The following is a 14,288-nucleotide window of genomic DNA, read 5'->3' as shown; positions in this document are numbered from 1 at the left end:
CTTTTCCACAATTTGTTGTGTTATAGAGTCAATTTAAAATGGATTAAATTAAAATAATTTGCCATCAATCCACACCCCATAATGACAAAGCGAAAGGAAAAAATGTTTTTGTTTTTAAATTTGTCTAGAATCGCTATTATTATTAAATGTTTTCCAAAATGGGTTAGGGTTAGGGGTTTTTTTTCTTCACTTTTTTACATGAAAACATTCATTTCCTAATGATACTTTCCCGCAGGACACATTTCCAAACGGTATTTTCCACCAAAGCATTTTCATTGTATGACCTCTTTTTGCATTATGTCAATTATGTCAATGATGTCAATCACGAAGTGGGCACAAAGTCAAATGTGTTCAATGCTGTGTTAAGGCAAATGAAAAACTGTGAAAAAACATAATTAGGAGATGCGTCCTTTGTGAAAGTGTTACTATGAAATAAATAAAAAATGCTTTATTTTACAGCCTGATATTAAGCAGGTACTTAGTAAGAAAATACTGGGTAAAAACTGTGATTAGCTGATCAGTGCATATTAAAGGTGAGATCAGTAATTCAACAAACGTTTCAACAAAACAGGCTGCCCGGCACTTGTTTGGTAAACAGCTGAGAGATAGGGCTGGAGAAATGTACCGTGCCAATGTCGGAGAGGAGATTATGATGGTCTCTGTCCGTTCATATGTCACAAGCTTTTCTTCTGACAGCAATGGGACCGTTTTTATGATACTTGGGTGAATGCCATACAGATCTTTTCCAAAATGACACTGATTGGCCAGATTTTGGGCAAAGATGTGTCTTGCCATAGAGATTGTTTAGGAGTTTCGAAGTGATGTCATTTAACACATCATAATAGGGTGCACAGTGGAGAGCTAGGAGTGTAGCCTAATTCAGTAGGCATATAGCCTAATGAATTTGGGAACAATGTTGGAAGAAATCAACGCAAAGCTGTAAGAAGACTGATAATGAATCAAATAAGCACGGCATGATCCGGTAACCTTTCAGTCTGTCTACGAATGCAGCTGTAGGCCTATAGCCTAATGAATTTGGGAATAATATTTTGTGAGTACTGAAACTTGGCCTATATCAATATGGAAACCAGAGTTGTGTAACCTTGGTTTAAAACCAGTTGCCTGTATGAATATTTTGTTTTAGCTAACAATTTTGTGAATAATATTTTGAGAAATCAACACAAGCCCATGAGGCATTAATACGTTATATTATCGAATAATCAATAGCTATATATAACTCATTTAAAAGTCCAAAATTTAAACCAATATAAGATTGCCCCTTTAAAGACCAACAACTACGATTTAAGTGAGAAGTTATGGATTGTCAAAAGCAGCAAAAGAAGGACTAAATGAGCAGCACCACCTATAACTTGACAACATGTACTCACCACTAGGCAGGTTGTTTAGGATTCAAAGCGTTGTCAAACTGCCTAATTAATACTCTTCAGAAATAACATATATCCATATATATGAAGAAATTGACACGATGAGCAGACAAACGAAATGGCATCAAAATATGTGCTCAAATGGCTGATAAATTAGTCAAGGCAATTTGGCATTTTCAAAAAGTCCAGTTCAATCCATAACTAAGGCTATCAGTGCGTAATTAATTACACTGTACTCACTGTTTCTTTTAGATTCATTTTTAGTATTTTGGGCCTCCATATAACTGGACAGGTCCCTAACCCAACCATAGCCTTGCTGGTGCATTGCCTGACCCTTGACCTACTGGTCCCAGCCATGCAGCACTGAGAGACTATAGAATGAAGCAGCAAAGACGTCCCTGACCCCTCAAACCTGACCAGTAACCCATAAAGACATAACAAAGCAATACGATAGACCCTCAACCTGCATTCTCCTACGCCCCTGTCACCTGTCCCTAGCAGCTAGTGGTGCTGGAGATGCCCAGCAGTTTCTCTGTGACGGCAGGTTTGTCATCCCCCTCCTCCCCCTCCGTCTCCCCCTGGGCCTCTCCCGCGTCTCCTAGCAGCCCCATTATGTCCCAGGAGGCTGGGAGGAGGTGGTGGGTGAAGGCCAACAGGGCCAGGTGGGAGAACAAGGGGATGACCAGCAGAGTCGCAAGCATGACGAATGTCCTGAAGGGGAAGTACTGCCTGATGACCCCCCCCTCCTCCCTCCATCCAGGAAACAGGAGGACGGGAGGCAGTCGGAGAAGAGGTTCTCCGCTCAATAGCCGCAGGGCGCCCGCTAGCAGGTAGCCAGCGGCGGCGCCGTAGCCGTTAGCACGGTGGCAGTGTAACACACAGATGAGCTGAGGGAAGACCATACAGTAGATCAGGTCTCCGCTCAACAGCCAGAAAGCCAACACGCTGTCCTCGGCGAACGCCAGGCCCGTCCCCGTTAGCCCCACCAGTAACACACTCAGACGGATCACCCACACACACTCCTTGTCTGAGGCCTGGGTGGGACATGATAGGGAGAGAGGGGGGGGGAGAAGAAAGAGAGAGAGAGAGAGACATGCAGTTCAATGAAAATGAATCACAACAGTAATGTGGTAGTGCTAACTAGTTTAACAAAGGCTAGGGTTAGTATTGTGGCGAACGTTATCGGCTGTTTATGCAATTCAGCTAGCTAGCAAACCAGTTTGGTAAGTTTGTGACTGTTATTATTTTGCATATGTTAACTGATTAGCTGTTTAGCTGTGGATAATTTGCATATTAGCTTACCGCAAAGGTTTATGGGTCCATTTTATGTGAGTTTTGTTCGTGAGATGTTTATGTCTGAGCAGGGGGTCTGAGCTCAGGTTCAAGGTGACAATTAAGCGTCACCTGGACCATTGAATGCAAGATTGAGTTTGAGTCCTAAGGTCAATAAAAGTTTGCATTGTTATATTGGATGTGCATCCATACGTATCCATCCATCCATCCATCCATGGCATCAAAGAGTGCCCTTAGGAAACTTGACACACTCCACCACTCAGCCACTTGCTTTGCCACTGGTGCACCCTTCACTACTCACCACTGGTGCACCCTTCACTACTCACCACTGGTGCACCCTTCACTACTCACCACTGGTGCACCTTCACTACTTTCATCTCTACAAACTGGTGGACTGGCCCTCCCTCCATACCAGGCGGCTTCTTCACTGGCTTCAATTAATTTATAAAACAATCCTGGGAAAATCACCTCTCTACCTCTCATCTCTCCTGCACTTCTCTCACAATAGTTACCACTCAAGGTCTAGGGATCTCATCAGGCTCACCATCCCAAAAGCCTGCACTGTTTTCACGATTGGACCACTTTGCTGAACACACTCAAGCTCACGGCACTCACATCACTTACCATTTTCAAAAATAAACTTCAACAGGTCATAGTTGACTGTTCCTGCTGATTGCCCCCCCCCCCACACACACACACACACACACACACACACACACACACACACACACACACACACACACACACACACACACACACACACACACACACACAACCCCCCCCTCTCTTTTCACACATAGGTTAGTTCACTTTGTTTTTATTTCTTTTATCTTCACTGTTTTTGCCATTCTCATGTACTGTATGTATTGTTTTGTGTTGACCTGGTGTATTTCTGTTGATATGTTTGTTTTTATTTTTGCCTGGGGCCTCTTGGCCAGATCATCATTGTAAGTGAGAATATGTTCTCAATTGATTTTATCTGGTAAAATAAAGGTAACATAAAAATGTTATTAATAAAATACCCAAATCCATATTTAGGTCCAGATTACAGTATGTAACTAGTATGACAGGTCACACGGGGTTAGTAGGTAACTAGTTTGATAATGCTAGGGTTAGTAGGTAACTAGTTTGACAAAGGCTAGGGTTAGTATGTAACTAAGATTAGATTCTAGGATAGAATACACTGTCTAATCTATCTAGATAGTGTGAAGAAAACACTGATAGTTAATCTATCTGCAGATTCAGTATACTCACGAGCTCAGAACCATCTAAACATATCTCAACATAACGTAAGCCTTAAATCTAAATCATGCAACATATCATCCAAGAAATATTCTCAATTTCATTCATTATCTTTATGTTGCTATACATTACCTTTGACAGACAGACAGACACTGATGGGTAGAGATACAGACACAGAGACAGACAGTCAGGTAGGCAGGTGACAGAAGATGCAGACAGATAAGTAGATACGAGTCTCTCTTGCAAACAAAAATGGGACAGTGAAGCTGTTGTTCCTTTTTTGTTTTGGATTTGAGAGATTCTCAGCTTTTACAGTATTTGATGGTATTTTTGTGTAAATATTGGTTTCACCTAAGTCTGTAACAATTGTGAAATAATTGTCTAATGGCATAAAGGTTTTTATGAGATGGGTCAAAGCATGGTCATACTTTTGTTTGCATCCTTCAAACACGTTTCCAGTGGCCGCATGCGCCCTGTAGCGCGAGGGAACAGTAGCTATCCTATCAGAGGACACCCCGCATGCATTGAGTTGCTAAATCAAGTCGGTTTTCGAACGTTAAAGAACGTTCGGCAAACGAACAGTAGCAAGTATCTTGCACCACAGTGCCACTTGGTGGATCACTGCCATCTGCCCCACATTCCCGTAATGTAGAATCACCACCTGTCAGGTTTCAGTTTGCTAAAAAAGTGCCTAAAAAGACTGCAGAGTTCTGGAAAGGGTCTTGTGGACAGATAAAGGAAAGTTTGGAAAAAAAGGATCTGGCCGAAGAATATTTACAGCATACCATCTCATCTGTGAAGCATGGGGCAGGGAGTGTTAAGCCCAATGCACACGTTGTGCGATTTTGTCGCACAACAACATTCGATTCTCAATTCACACCACCGAAGTGTGTGGGTGTGAATGGAGAATCGAATGTTGTCGTGCGACAATTTCGCATCGCAATGCACACGGCGTGCGATGGGATATTGTTGCACGACAATGCATTGGCCTTTAGGTTTGGGCATGTATAGAGGGGGACTGGGACTTGATAACTTGTCTTAATTGATGATTGGAACTGCTGCCAGCAGCAGCAGAATGTATTCTGAAGTGGACAGAAGCATCTTGTCTGTTCGAGTACGAGCAAATGCCTCCAAATCATTATATGGCGCTTCGTCATAGAGTAAAGTACTTGAACATGCATTTCATATCCTTATTATACAATTTCAGGCAAAGACTGAGAGAGAGAGAGAGAGAGAGAGAGAGAGAGAGAGAGAGAGAGAGAGAGAGAGAGAGAGAGAGAGAGAGAGAGAGAGAGAGAGAGAGAGAGAGAGAGAGAGAGAGGGGAGCCAGGGTCGCTGTATTTTTGTTGACTATCTAAACACATTGGCATGCCTTTGTATGCATCTGAACTACCTGAACGCTTTGATCGTTATTTCTGCCTTTGATCGCTATGATTATTTTTGTACGTTGCTAAGTTTTAAGGAAATGCTTCAAGCTATCTGTCAGACAGTGTCTGAAGTTGTTGCTATCTAGCCAAGTTAAAACAGTGCTTCCACGGAATTCGAAGCAAGACTATGCCTACCGTCCCTCATATCTAGTTTGGGTAAAATGGCAGTGTATATGTAGGCTGTTTTAAATAGATGCTTGAAATTGCTTTGTTGACTACAACAACAGTATCCACCATGAAATCCAAAACATAAAACAAAGAAGATGTAATGTAAGGCCTTAACCCCATACATGAATACATACCTGGTTAACTCAGGTAAAGACATGTCAACAGTCAGTTCATTAATTCCTGAACTCGCTACTGTAACTCGCTATACAGATATACAAACAGACAAGACAGACAGATAAGTAGATACAGACAGACTGACCTGTGTCCTGAGTGTGCTCTTGTAGATGTTGTGAGTGAACATGGAGGCGGAGGAGAGTAGTACTGAGTCCATGGAGGACATGACAGCGGCGGCGACAGCCCCGATGCCCACCACAGACACCCAGGAGGGGGTGAGGTACTGGAGGGTCAGAGGCAGCACCTTCGCTGCCTCCCCGCGCTCAAACGGAGACGGAAGTCCATAATCTGTCTGGTTCCAATCTGACAGACGGAGGGATGGGTTTGGATTTGTGACTTCAAGTGTATGTATGTGTGTGTGAGAGAGTTTGAGAGTGTGAGCGAGTGTGTATGTGCTTTTTTACCTGTCGAGGTCGCCACTACTCCGATGATTACGGGGGGGATTCCGATGATGAAGACGATTCCAGCCGCAGCAAAGCAGGTGAGCTGAGCTTGAGCGGGCGATGCTGCTGACAGGATCCGTTGATACAGAGCCTGGTAGGATAGCCCTCCTAAAGCCTAATGCGCACACACACACACGCGCACGCACACACGCACACGTGCACGCACACGCACACACGCACACGCACACGCACACGCACACACACACACACACACACACACACACACACACACACACACACACACACACACACACAGTTAGTCTTAAAGCAACCATGCGACGCGTCCTACTGTAGAGGTAATGATGATTAATAATCAGAGTAGATCAGCTACGTACCCCCCCCCGCTCCAAAGTTACCTTTAAGCCCTCACTCACAACACTGCAGCTCAATAGCAGGCAGTCGTTTCATTAGAAAATAGCCTTTAAGAAAGACAAAAGAGAAGGGGAATCTGATTTAAAACAAGATAAAAGGCGTTTGTGTGTGTTTTTCCTCTGCCTAGTAGTCACTCCCTATCTGAAAGAGGTCATGTGACATTGCACTGCCATGCTGAGTGAATTTGAAGCAAGTGGATGGGACCCTTCCTTTCTCTCTCTGACCATCAATTCAATACATATATACACACATCATTTTGGCTCAAGTCAATGTAATGTTTTTCATTTGCAGACTGTACTCTTACTGTAACTAACCCCTGATCTAATTGACTAATTGACCACACACACACACACACACACACACACACACACACGCACACACACACACACACACACACAGAGAAAAAGATCTAACCAGTAAAAGCAGCTCATCTATCCATTTCCCTGCATCCTCAAGCTTCAGTTGGCCCATCCAGGGCGCCGTTACTGTTTGGTTTGTTTGGTTGGAAAAGACAGTTAGTGTGACATCAGAGGATGCTGGGTTGAGAAGCAGGAAGGGAATACAGACCCACTGAAAGACAAAATCACTTAATCAGTACAAAGACACCACTAATACACAACTGGACCTGATCACTATACAACTAACACACACCTGGACATGATCACACATACACAACTGGATTTAATCAGTTAGTAAAACAACACTAATACACAACTGGACTTGATCACATCAACTAATACATGTGTTCATCAGTATTCAACTAATACAAGCTACACTGGAGTTAGGAATGATACAAGCCAGACTGCCCTGAGAGATGTGTTTACCTGCAGCTTGTTAATAATATGATGTTATTGATGAAATTGAATAGACTAACACTCATCTGAATAGACTAATTCTAATGTATACTCTCTTTTCTTTTTACACTACTATAGAAGCATAATAATAATAACAACAACAATAATCACAATAATAACAACAACAACAACAACAATCGTCATAATAACAACAACAACAATAATAATAATAATTATTATTATTAATTAACAAAATCCCTCCCTGCCCCTTACCAGACTGATGAAGATGATGAACAGCTGGATGACGTCTGTGTAGGCCACAGAGTACAGGCCTCCCAGCAGGGTGTAGGTGATGGACACGGCTGCAGACAGGATGATGGAGTAGGTGGACGACAGGCCCAGGATCACACTCATCGTCCCTCCTGCAACATGCACACACATACACACACACTTACCAAAAACATCTGAAGTTTTTCTAAAGATCTTCCATGGTACAAATAGAGTTAAGGGCTGTCGAAGACATTTGACACCGTGGACCGTATTGTGTTGATGCAAAGGTTGTGGAATTGCTGGTCATGCTCTTGACGGGATATTAATTACCTATCAAATCGTATACAGTGTCGGACGGTTGTAAATCTGAGTCCATAGAGTTGTGCTCAAAAATGTGTGCCGCAAACTCTATTTTAGGCCACTGTTGTTCATTTTGTATATCAACAACATTGGGACTTATTGCTACAGCGGATGTTCATTTTGATGCAGTCGATACTATTCTTTATTCAAGTGGTAGCAGCTTGGCTTCAGCTTTCTTCTTTTTTCTTTTTTCTTTTAAACAAATTCAGAACACGCTTCAAATTAGATGAGATTGAATCTAATCTAATCTAATCTAAAACAGAATTTGTAATGGTTTGAAGCTTGTTCTGAATTTGGTTAAAACGAAATGCATGGCATTTTTCAAATTCCAAACATCTTGATAATCATGTCATTGCTACATTGGATGGACATACAAGTCACATGAGCAAGTCAAAGTGTATAAATATATGGCCGTTTGCGTGAATAACAAGCTGAGTTTCACCGTTCATGTTGAGAACTTGATAAAGAAGCTCACGCTGAAAATAGGTTTTTATTACCAGCATAAGGCTTGTTTTTGTACATTCGTTGTATGTTCTACATTCCTGTCAGGCGTGGATTCCTGTCAGGCTCTATCTATCTCTATCTAATTGCATATGGTTTAGTTCCCACCGACATACATAAAAGCCGGCTTCAAAAGATTTCCACTCTAGAAAAACAATGTCATGTTTTGGAGAATGATCTTAAAAGGAGATACGCCATAACAAAAAACATTTAGCTAAAAATAAAACAAGCCGAATGTAATGATTTACTGAGACGCAGGGAAGAGTACATGCTCCATATAACCAAACATAAGTAGTATGCACAAGGCAGCAGATCAAGCCATCTTTTGGCTCTAACTCTTAAACAACAAGCAACTAAAAGGCGATATATATTGATATTGATTATGGTGGAGGATATTGATCTCATTTCTGCATTGTGTCATTCCTGCACAAGCTGCAGCGGGTGATACGCTCGGCGGAGAGGGTGATTGGCTGCCCTTTGCCCCCCCTTGAGGCCCTGTTTAAAAGTAGGGCTTTGGGGAGGGCCAGGAAGATCATGGCTGACCCCGCACACCCAGGACACGGTCTCTTCGCCCCGCTCCCCTCAGGCAGGAGGGTGCGGTCCCTAAAAACTGTGAAGGCCCGACATGCACACAGCTTTTTCCCCACAGCCATCCGGCTCCTAAATGCCGCTGGGCCCCCCCCCCCCCTGACCTGACCCCTATCTATCTACCCTCCCTCCACCCCCACCCAGAGAGCTTTTGGACTGTCTGGATATGAACACTTGAACACTTGATCTCTGCACTTTATATTTATATTAAGTATGACTCTTGCACTTTGATGTTGGTTTGCACTGTCTTGTCCTGTCTTGCACCTGTCCTGCTGTAAACCGTGCTCCATTGCCCCAAACCAAATTCCTAACATGTTTACATGTCATGGCAATAAAAGTCTTCTGATTCTGATTCTGATTCTGATTCCAACCAATCAATGTAAAATAGCCCCCCCAACAATACGGTCTTCAGGTTCAATGATAGACTTCAAACACGGGTTGCTGGGTCCTCAGGAGAATACATGTATTACTGAATTGCAGCATATAGGATACAATGCACATTCTCTCTCTCTTTCCAGCTCAAAACAAACTCCAACCCAATAGCAAGACCTTTTTCACACAGACAGAAGCGTATAAGACACCCATCTCACAGTTGTTGACATTCCCCTTCAGACCATCCTGCAGCTGGTATCTGAAAACATTGATAAGCTATCTCTCGAGCAGTCTGATAAACAGCACCTCAATTTGTGAGACGCATCTTCACCTCTGACCACATTTTCACCTTCTGTAATAAATCTAATCAAAACACAGTGGATATAATATGTTGTGATACAAAATATTATTCAAATCAGATGAGCTAAACGAGGAGTGTTGTCTTCAACAGAGGAAATAAACGAGACGTTCAATAATGACTTTAAAGAACCGTACACAAGTGACTTGGTTTCTTCTGAAGAGGACTTCACCAATTGTTTTGGTGGATTGGACTTCCCTACACTGTCATTAGAGGACACCAAAACTCCAGACTACACTACAAGCGACATGCACAGGTTCTAATACTGACAGCGCTGCAGATTTACCTAGACGTCTAGACTTTGACTTTAATAGATTTAGCGAGACTATTATCGATCGACCAAGAAGAATGTGTGATTTCGCGACGGTTGCAAAAAGTGTCAACATGTGTCAGTGTTTTAGACAAGCTGGCTCCAATATAACTGTGAACGTCGCTCGCGAGTGTAGCTATATTGTCATTGTTGCAAATTACGCCATGGAAAAAATGATTGTTACTTACTTGTTGTTAAAACTCCAGACTCTATTACACTGTGCTATTACACTGGATGAGCTACTTAAAGCAGTCAACTTTAGCTACAATAGTTCATGTAATTTTGGAATGAATATTGTACTGTCCAGTTAGGATGGGGTGTGTTTCAGTGTGCATATTTCAGCCTATAAAATGGGACAATGAATGTTATTTAAAATAATTATTAGTTATTAGATACTTGTAACATTATTTTGAGTTATGCCTCATAACTGCGTGGGAATTGTTTGATTATATAGATCAGGTATGCGTAGGGATATTGGGGGCTGTGATTAGGTGCTTAAATAGTGGGAGACTGTGCGTATGGATTTATTGTGTGATGCCAGGACGTGAGGGATGCCACGGTTAGTGTGTTTGATGCGTGCTTTGTGTAACATTTATATGCTTTGTTTTAGTCTTTGAATGTGTCAGAGCTGTGTATTTATGTATGTTTTTGTTGTCTGCATTCGCAGGTTTTACAATTGTTCTGTCTACTGACGCCGACAGAAAGGCTGGACTGAGAGACACGGATACCATTCAACTCGTTTTTCTTATTCTTTATGAAAATTGAATAGATTGTAAAACCTGCGAATGCAGACAACAAAAACATACATGAATACACAGCTCTGACACATTCAAAGACTAAAACAAAGCATATAAATGTTACACAAAGCACGCATCAAACACACTAACCGTGGCATCCCTCACGTCCTGGCATCACACAATGAATCCCTACACACGGTCTCCCACTATTTAAGCACCTAATCACAGCCCCCAATATCCCTACGCATACCTGATCTATATAATCAAACAATTCCCACGCAGTTATGAGGCATAACTCAAAATAATGTTACAAGTATCTAATAATTAATAATTAATAATAACTAATAATTATTCAAATAACATTTAAAATAACATTTTACATTTGTCCCATTTTATAGGCTAAAATATGCACAATGAACACACCCCATCCTAACTGGACAGTACAAATATCTTTGTTTTTATAGGGTCTCTGATTTGCATACTATCCTTGCATTAAATTAGACTCAATTCAACTTATTGGTGATTTGTTGATGAAATGTTTGCATTTTAGCTAATTTCAAGTGTCATTGCAAAGGGTCTGAATACTTATGTACATATACGTATGTACTTATGTACATATTTCTGTATTACAATTTTAATACATTTACTGAAATAAAATAAAAACTAGTTTTGTTTTGTCATTCTGGGGTATTGTGTGTGGATTGATGGCAAATTATTTTAATTTAATCCATTTTAAATTGAGGCTATAACACAACAACATGTGGAAAAATGAAGGAGTCTGAATACTTTCTGAATGCACTGTATACATTTGAAGTTTTGTCATAGAGCATATTTATGTCATAGCGCATATCTCTCAGACAATTAGACATAGAATTGGGGTTTTTGATTTTAGGGGGAAGGTTATTAATACCCTTGCAGAACTAACAAGGGTACAATTGCCAACGGAACTTGCTGTTCTAAATTACGATTCCCATCTTTCCCTCACAGAAAAAAGTGGCTGGCAGGCACAAAGTCTGGATGGCAGGTCTGGCTGCAGAGAAGAAGATGTATATAATAATGTATGTAAAGCAGTTTGAATTGCCCCTGTTGTATGAAATGTGCTATACAAATAAACGTGCCTTGCCTTGTCTTGCCTAGAAGTTGGGTATGTGGGATAGGGGTACAAGATTAGGGATATAGGGTAGCAGGTAGTAGTACTACCAGTGTTGGGGTGGGGGTATAAAGAGTCTATGGCCAGGGTATACACCCTGTACATACCCAGTGCAGCAAGGATGCAGGCCACCCAGAGGACGTCGCTGATCAGAGCAGGAAGCAGCAGTGCCGTGGTGATTGTGTTTCCATAGCGATGCTGAAACGGGTCCATCATTGTCACGTAGCGCTGTAATCTCATTGGTTTAGCAAAAAAAAGTCCACCTTTTAAAGGTAGAAAGATCAGGTTAATACAGTGATGAGAGAGTGAGTGCTAATCTGAGCGAACAAATGTATAATATTGAGAGGACGGATTGGGGGAACAGATTACTAATTTGAGGGAATTACATAGTAAATATTTGGCCAGACTTTGGGGGCTTCAATGTGCCTAATGATCACAAGGTTGGCAGATCGGCGGTTCGAGCCCTGGCTGGCCACATGTCAAAGTGTCCTTGAGCAAGACACTGAACCCCAAAATTGCTCCCAGTGAGCGGGCCAGCGCCTTGCCGCCATTGGTGTGTGAATGTGTGTGTGAATGGGTGAATGAGAGGCCGTTGTAAAGCGCTTTGGAGCAGCTTTGGAGCAGCAAAAAAAGCGCTATATAAGTGCAGGCTATTTACCATTTTACCAAGTTGGTCCCCTGAGGATGGCATGTTAGCTAACTGTCTATGAGATCGGAAAAGAGTGCAGTTGTAGTTGATGCTATCTGGTAAGATCATGTTGGTGCTTCTTACCCATGAGGAAGGTGAGAAGGTAAGCCAGCGGCCCCATGGCCCAGACCAGACCTTGAGTGGGAGAGTACACAGCCTCGGCGGTACCCATAATGTAGCCCCCTCCAACCCAGGTTGCTGCACATGCACACACGCATGCACGCACACACACACACACACACACACACACACACACACACACACACACACACACATCAATGAATCCAGTTTGGAGATCCTGACTGACTGGTCAACTGAACAGGTCATACTGAACCGATAATGTTTTATTAACACAAAACACAGGTCTCAAGAAGTGTGACTAACATGCTTACTTGTGGAACAGGCAGTATAGAAGCAGTGCAGTTTGCTCAGTGAGCATTAATCTTTGTGACAGGTTCAGGTTAAAAAGTCCTCAAGTAGGGCATGGTCATTTTTCAGTCCAGATTATGAAATTGCAGACTGTAAGCTTTCAAATGGTGTGTCATACATTGAAATCTGAAAACAGTTGAAGAGGATATGCTTCTCAACCCAAATACCGGAGAATATCCCTCTGAATCAAAACACACGCAAAACAGCTGCTAATAGCTAGCGGCTAAAAAGGAACATCGCTATGGACGTCTAACTACATGTTTAGCACATCACAACGCGCTGATAGAACATCAACATGCTAAAAACACACAACTATACATAATTAGATGACCACACAGTCCTTGCTTTCGAACACGTCCTAAAACGTACGATTGTTTACAAGCCATGTATCACTTACCCAGTAGCCTATGGTAGAAGAGACAGTCAATCCAATCCACACATTATAAGTATTTAGAGATCCTAAAACTGTTGTTTGTTATATATCGAGTGGGCTCTTCAACACTTCAACTTTTGGAATACGGAAAAATATGTAAAAAAAAACGCTCATTTGCGCGACTTGAGAATTGCCGACATGCGGCCCTTTTCACCAGACCGTATCACGTTTGGGATGGATGGATGTTCCAAACACCTTCATTGATGTATCTCTGTTCATATCCCTGAGGTTCTAAGTGCCAACTAAACATTTTTGCAACATTTCTATTTTCTAGAAGGACTAACTTACACTTCCCACAGACTGTCACCCAAACAATCTACCACCCACCCACCCAATCTCCTTCTCTCTCTCTCGCACTCTCTCTCACACACTCCCACACAGACCCAAGGCTAAAGGCTCACCTGTCATGGTGAATATTCCCACCAGGAGGTTGATGTTGCGGCCTCCGATCATGGTGACCTCGCTTTTGCTGCTGACACATTTTTTCTCCTCCTTTTTGGACTTCTTCGACGCCCAGATCCCGATGGCCAGGATGAGGACATAGAAGACCACCACCGCTACCAGACCACCCACGTTCAGATCCATCCTGTCTGACACACAGGCAGACTGGTCAGCAATAGATACACAGGCAGACTGGTCAGCAATAGATACACAGGCAGCTAGGCATGCATTGTTCCAAACAATAACATCCTCCCTAATAATAATATAACCCCCCCTGAAACATACAAACATGTTGTATGACTGCCCGGGGTGATCAAGGGGAGTGGACCTTTCTGTCTTTGGTGTCTCTTTGA

At 42.3% G+C, this 14,288-nt stretch overlaps 1 protein-coding gene across 1 annotated transcript; it reads right to left on the bottom strand.

The window, feature by feature from the left end:
- Nucleotides 1–1,879: 1,879 nt before the first annotated feature.
- On the bottom strand, nt 1,880–14,079 carry LOC308173912 (high-affinity choline transporter 1-like; the record flags this gene model as incomplete). The annotated part of the gene is made up of 8 exons (XM_080548965.1): nt 1,880–2,419; nt 5,775–5,992; nt 6,094–6,247; nt 6,919–7,074; nt 7,572–7,720; nt 12,052–12,207; nt 12,717–12,830; nt 13,896–14,079. The coding sequence occupies 8 exons, from the start codon at nt 14,077–14,079 to the stop codon at nt 1,880–1,882; spliced, it is 1,671 nt and encodes a 556-aa protein (XP_080405091.1).
- Nucleotides 14,080–14,288: the final 209 nt, after the last annotated feature.

Source organism: Nansenia antarctica, assembly GCF_963989245.1.
Source record: "Nansenia antarctica genome assembly, chromosome: 19".
In the NCBI taxonomy this organism is placed as follows: Eukaryota; Metazoa; Chordata; class Actinopteri; order Argentiniformes; family Microstomatidae; genus Nansenia; species Nansenia antarctica.
Note: the sequence above shows the minus strand (reverse complement) of the source record. Positions and strands in the feature narration are given on the sequence as shown.